Source organism: Lepidochelys kempii, chromosome 19 (assembly GCF_965140265.1).
Source record: "Lepidochelys kempii isolate rLepKem1 chromosome 19, rLepKem1.hap2, whole genome shotgun sequence".
NCBI lineage: Eukaryota > Metazoa > Chordata > Testudines > Cheloniidae > Lepidochelys > Lepidochelys kempii.
In genome coordinates this window covers 5471553-5477994 of record NC_133274.1, presented here as the reverse complement: position 1 = coordinate 5477994, position 6442 = coordinate 5471553, and the positions used below count along the sequence as shown (strand labels likewise).

Here is a 6442-nt window from a genome sequence, read left to right as displayed (position 1 = left end):
ATTTCAGAGAGAACAGAATTGTGTGTACAGTGTTCAAGTTTTATTTGCCTTGCTGTATGCACAATTTAGTTAAGGTAGATGGATTTTTGTTAACCAGGTGCAAACACTGTATGAACTCAGTTGATTTGCAAATCACTTAGTTAAACTAGTCCAAATTTGCATGTAGACAAGCCCTTAGAATCCTGGGCCAGATAAGCAGTACATTTGTGTTCTAGTCTAATAAAGTGGTCATGTTCCCACTGTGGACTAAAGGGACAGCAAACATTTGATTAGGGATCTGAACCCCTGAACCCAGAGGTGATTAACTCATTGTATCACTGGTGATTTGACAGATTCCAAATGAAATATTTAAGAGCCAAAAAGAATATGAAGTCAACTGATGTTTCACTGCAATGTTTTATTAAGGAATTTACATATACACAGGATAAAGTAAACCAAGTATGTCGCACTTTTTTGCTCACGCTGATGCAATCTTTCAAATGTATGCTTTCTAGTGAGGTGGCTGTGAAGGACAAGAAAAACCTGCCCCCATGCTCCCCCCTTCTATGCTTCGGTATCAGAATGTCAAGAGAAAGCTGGGGATGGGGACTACACAAGAACAAAAACAGATATGAAAAAAGTATAAATTAGGATGTCATGGTAATTTTAAAAGTGTAAGAAATACTTGTGATGGGCTCTTGGCCCTCTATAAATTAATTATCTTGGTTAGTTCATTAAAAGTTTTTTTTTGTTTTTTGTTTTGGTTTGTTTTAAATTACATCAACACCACAGATTAGACAGAAAAAGCCACTCTGAAGAAGTGCAAAGTTTCACATTCCAAACACAGTGTGCGTTCCATCTTGTGTGACACTCCTGTTTGGTCACAGGAGGGGTCTTCAACATGACTTTGGTTCCAATGAAGTTTGACTAGCCAAGCACAGAGAGGCCTCAGCTCGAAAGAACGCCACAGCAAGAGAGAAGAACCGAGGTGGCAAGATTTAGGTTGGATTAAAATCCAGTTCCTCAGGGGCTTTCCCTTAGCAAACAAAAACCCACCAATACCATTTTATTTAAATCCAACTCCCCAAAGGCCCGATGTGAAGCCAGTAACGTAATTCAATTCAGCTACCTCAATCATCCCTCCCCTGAGATGCCGAGAAGGGGGAGACAGTGCCCCCAAGAGCATTTGCATTTCACTGTGCTGAATGCAGGAGTTGAAAGTGGTGTTCTGGTCACTGAGGTTTCCCTGTGGTTTTGACAGTTAAAGGAAGAGATGGGTCTCAGTTATGGGGAACACAAAGGTTCAGGCTGAACAGAGAGGCAGAAACAAACCCTGAATGTCTCATGGAGCAGTTTTAAAACAGAACAAAAGGCCAAAAAAAAAAGTGGTCATAATACAGGGGAGGAAGAGGGTTATTTCCACATTTGAGAGCTGAGGGTTTGATTGGTTCCTTGGGCACTTCCTCCGCCCATTGACTGTCCATATCCCATCATGCCATTAGCTCCATAAAAGTTCATCCCAGCCATCTGCTGGGTCATCTGAGAAGGAAAGGAGACAAGCCAGGTCAGGGAAATCATTCTAACACACAGCAGGAAAAAAAATAATAATCTAGACCCCAGGCCAGGAAAGCACTTGGTACAGGCTTAAAGTTCAGCACATGGGATAGTCCTATTGACTTTTATGGGACTAAAGCACAGACTTCACGTAAAGTACGTGCTGGGGATCCAAGTCTTGGAGGGGGAAAAGCCGTGTAACCAAAAGGTAAGGTAAGGAGTCTAGCTCTTGCTGCTTGACAGCCGTCTCTGGCAAGAGGCTTGAAGAAGTGACAGCTTAATCTAATGTATTTTGCTAAAACGAAAGGCCAAAGACAAGGCAACAGTCTCATTTCCTACAGTATCCTAGAGGCCTCTTACATACAATCTAATTAGAGCCAGATTGAAAACACACCCTATTTATCCCAGTACAGAAGTATCATACCCTGCCAACTTCTTATGAAGTCAGACATAACACAGGCAATGGGGCTTAGAGTAGAAGCATGCAGGAAGATTCATCTGGAGCCAGCTCCCCTCTTTGCAGTTCTGGGTGACGTGGTAGTCATGGAATAACTCTCGCCTGTGCCTTGCTGGCATCTAGGCCACACTGAGAGTTGTGAGAACTTTCCAATGGCAGCAACTCTGTCTGCTCATGCAACACCTCCTATTCCAGCCCTGGGCTAAACGACCGAGCTCTGCGCTGGAGCACGTTTATTTCAGTTCTGAGGTTTGGTGGGCAGGGTTTTACCAAACTGCACAATGGTTTTGCAATTTGGACCACCACGGAGAAAGCTCTGATGCTAAGGAGGACACAACAAGTGACTAGAATGGGCTTAGGTGTCAAGGCTCCTGGCTCTGCCAGCGTCCTAAGATACCCTGGGCAAGTTTTAGCTTTTCCATCCCTCCGTCTGCCTATCTCCAAGAAGGGATCCACCTTCCAGGCTGCTGCTATCATTCGTTTCGTATGTGTGAAGCATTTTAAGATGCTCGGAAGAAAGGCAAATACTAAAGCTTGATTCGAGCAGGAACAAGTCCCTCTCACCTGCGCAATGTTCCACTGAAGCTGCTGAGCTGGCTGCACACCATACACTGGTTGTGGTACTGCGGCCATGCCAGCAACGTATCCGGCCTGCTGTGCTGACATCATTCCATTGGGGACGCCAATGACAGCCGTCTGCATGCCACCCACGTATCCAGCTGGGATAGCCATGGGGCTCACCATCCCTGGAGCTCCTGGTTGTGCCATCATTCCTACTGGCGGGGCCATCATGCCTCCAATCACGCTGCTGGGTGGGGCAACACCTGGAAAGCCAGTGTACGCTGCAGGGTATGCCATCGGAGCTGGGGCCATGAACATTGCTCCTGGAACAGGGCAAGAAGGTAAGTGGCCATAGGGGGAAAGAAATACACTCAATGCTGATTTTTGGGAAACTGGGATTTGGCTGACATATGCCTTGAGCAGAATTGCCACACACTTATTTATTATTGCAAGAACTGAAATAGGTCCTTTTAAAAGAAATATAGGGCTGGCCGACTGCTAGTATTTTGCAGACTGAAGTTCCAGTTCTGGTCCATTACTCCCCGGGCCAACACACGCAACGTAGATGCAGCATATTCAATCCCTGGGACAAGTTCCTCTGATCACCATGACTCCTGAGCAGGGGACAGGGCACCAACTGGATCCAAATGTAATCTGTCCTCTGCCAGGAGGCTGGCAGTTCTGGGGAGGAGCGGGGGTATTACAGCATGCAAAACAGGATGAATAAAACTCAAGGACTAGAAGACAAGAAATCAGGGGAGGAAGAGGCATCCGTGGACAACGGCTCCTCTTGCTAACTCTAAAGGAGCTGAATTGCAATTGCACTTCAGTATTGTCACTGCATAGCGATACCCTTGCTAGAGCGAGGAGATATCACGAGCATTTTAAATGCAAATATCAACAGGAATATCAGACCTACTTGGAGGACAGGGCAGAATTCCCCTGTAATTACTGCCCATAGACGGGGGTATAAGGAGGTCTACGTACAACTCTCAAGACACAGTAGAAATCCCCAATGGCAAAGGGAAGTCTGCACACAGATCAAGGGGCCCGTATGCAGGATCTAAACTGGGGATTATTATTCAGGACCTTATCATCTCACTCAGTAAGGATCAGTGAGAAATATGCTCCCCTTCAAAGCCACTGCTCTATCTTCTTGGTTTCTTTCCCTCCTCTTGTGAATCTCCAGCTCTTCCCTCTTCCCTCCATTTCCTTCCCTAAAACACACAATTCTCACCTACTAGTGGGCATCCCTCATGCCCTTCCCCATTCCACCCACTAAAAGGATCAGCAAGTGAATAGCTAATGCTGGCAATGAAGTAGAGTTGACACTCTGATGAGATTAACAGGATACAAGGAGTCCACCCCCTAAAGCTGCCTGAAGATAGGACTACATTTTGGCTCACACCTGAAAGGTTTTCTTCACAACCATGAGGGCTAGAGTTTTGTAAAAAAAAAGAAAAGAAAAGAAAAAAAAAGAGCTTAGAATCTGGACAGTCCAAATACATTCTGCAGGCTACATAAATACACCTTGTGGGCCAGAGCCAGCTCATAGATTGTACATTTTACACCCCAAAACAAAGGAATTCCTCAAGGAATACCTGCCCACTTGTAACAGGTCTCACATTAATCCAAAAAAGTTGCACTAGAAGCAATTCAGATCTGTCAATTTAAAGCTCTCAGGACATCCCAATCAGTGGCAGAAAACTTTTAGCTTGCTCCCTCCTTCCCCCACGATGTGCAGTACCTTGGGCAGGCATCTGGGGTGTCTGAGAACCATACAGGGAAAGAATGGAGTCTTTAGAGAGTTGTTTCTTTCCCGTTTCCTCCACTTTACTTCCTGGCTCAGGAAAAAGGTTCAGGTTTTCAGGAACAGACCCAGCGCTTCCAGCTGTTGGCATAGAGCCAGTGACCTGGGGAGAAACAGACGACTGTGACACGCTCACCTTTGTGAACACTGAGGATGAAAACATGCAGGCCTTCTCCGTGCTCAATGTAGCCACCTGGCAGTGTTTGGGGAAGTCTATTACCACACACTACTCACCTTGGAGTCAGAGAGCGAGTTAGATTCCACGGAACCAAAGAGATCTAGATCTTTCTCTAAACTGCTGCTGGGTCTTCCATTTGGGACAGTGCTGGTCACAGGAACATCTGAGTGACATATAAAGGTTAGACGCCTAATATGGCTAGCCAGCCTTCCTGCCAGCTGAGGTAAGGTGGCGAGTGGTCCGCCAAATAAGCTGCCATGTGCAGGGACTGCAGATTAAGGTGGAGCCCTATGTGACCCAAGCGGCCCACTGCTTGGCTCTTTGCTTTGCTTCCCCACCCAGTGCAGCAAAAGCCCTTTTGGTACAAAAAGCATCTTGCCGTATGCTGAGCCACCGCCACCCCTCCTGAAACTCAAAGCAGCAGGCGCGGGTGGAAGCAAATGACTGCTGCACATGTCGTGCTGCTATCGTAGTGCAGCTGCTGTGCAGGGGACAGTGCATATTTCTGCTGCAACGCCAAGTGCTGGAGCTGCATTAGGTGCACTGGAGGGCTTTGATTCAGCTACTCTCGGGAGTTACGTTTCCCTCATTCGCCTGCAGCAGGAAATAAGCACTACAAGTCTTATTAGAACTCACATTTCTATTCAGAGCCCTTCACAAATCACCATCTGCGGCATTCAGAGGCACATTCTGCCCCGAACATGATTAGGAATCACTGAAGCATGGATCTTTAGTGCTACCGTTTGCCACCCTGAGAGAATCTTATGCTGGCAGGAATGCCTCACGCACAAAGCTATTCAGAGGTAACCTGCAAAACGTTTTGTAAAACCTGAACCACAATAGACTCGTGCACCAAAGAGCAAGGTAGGAGTGCTCTGCTGGGGCATAGGGCCATACGATGTCAGTTTTAGGTGGCATATTGTTACTGGGATAAAGTTTTGCAGGGAGGATTATACCCCTCTGGGATAGAAAGCTGACTTGTTTAGTTTCACTTATATTTAGATTCCTAAAGAATCAAACTGCTTGGAAAGCTAAAATTACGCCCATAGGCTACCTCTACGCTCCAAAGGACATCACAAAAGATGGTATCTATAATAGGAAAAATGTATGTGCGCTGAATGCCCTAGATACCACAGGTAATTTCCATAGCTGTAATCCTCACCCATTGTAATATAGCATGCTAAAGTGGATTAAAGGATTTTTAAAGTTAAATACAGTTTCCTTTTAAAAAATAAAATATTTAAAATTAAATTTAAAATTATGACAACCCATATTAAGGCCTAAACTTATATCAGGTCTATTCAAGTCAATTACATAAAAATATTCAATGTTTACAGCTGAAGTTTTAAAGAAACAAACCACTGAACTGGTAGAAGTCACTGGCTAAGTAACTGGAACCAGAGTTGGCTAAGTCAGCTTTTGACAGAAGTAGCCTCTTCTGCAGGTATAGAGAATATTTTTTTCATTGCAGTTAATTTAGTTCAATGACTAGTTCCTGTAAAGTTGAGAAACTGACTGGGATTTTAAAAAAAGCACAAAAAACACAATTCCCCAGCCCCACCCCTTCTAATCTGTGAACAGAAGAGGATGGGAGCTACTAGTTTTTATATCTTAAAGGCCATGACGACTGCTCAATACACTGACGACAGATACGACCTTTGTTAAATAAATCAGTTAAATAAAACAACCCTAAATGTGCTGGATAATTTTTTTCTAATAAAATGTAAAAATTAAGAATCTGAATAAACGTCTGTTAAGCTGCAAATGTTTAAATAAGCGTGTATGCTTAAATGTATATAGATATAATGTAGCCTCCCGATTAGCAAACAATACCAAAAATTTAGTGTAACAGCTATATTTAATTGCAAGTCAACATGTTTAAATGGTATCAACCAATAGGAAT

The 6442-nt window shown here is 44.4% G+C and overlaps 1 protein-coding gene across 4 annotated transcripts in view; it reads right to left on the bottom strand.

Moving 5' to 3' along the window:
* Positions 1-377: 377 nt before the first annotated feature.
* Positions 378-6442, bottom strand: part of SMAP2 (small ArfGAP2) — a 34426-nt gene continuing 28361 nt past the window's right edge. For all 4 annotated transcript variants that reach the window (XM_073317806.1, XM_073317808.1, XM_073317805.1 and 1 more), the window contains 4 exons: positions 4596-4702; positions 4299-4464; positions 2555-2874; positions 378-1518 (listed from right to left, as the gene is read on the bottom strand). In XM_073317806.1, the coding sequence (XP_073173907.1) occupies positions 1393-1518; positions 2555-2874; positions 4299-4464; positions 4596-4702 (719 nt within the window). In that variant the 3' untranslated portion in view covers positions 378-1392. The remainder of the gene's footprint in view (positions 1519-2554; positions 2875-4298; positions 4465-4595; positions 4703-6442) is intronic.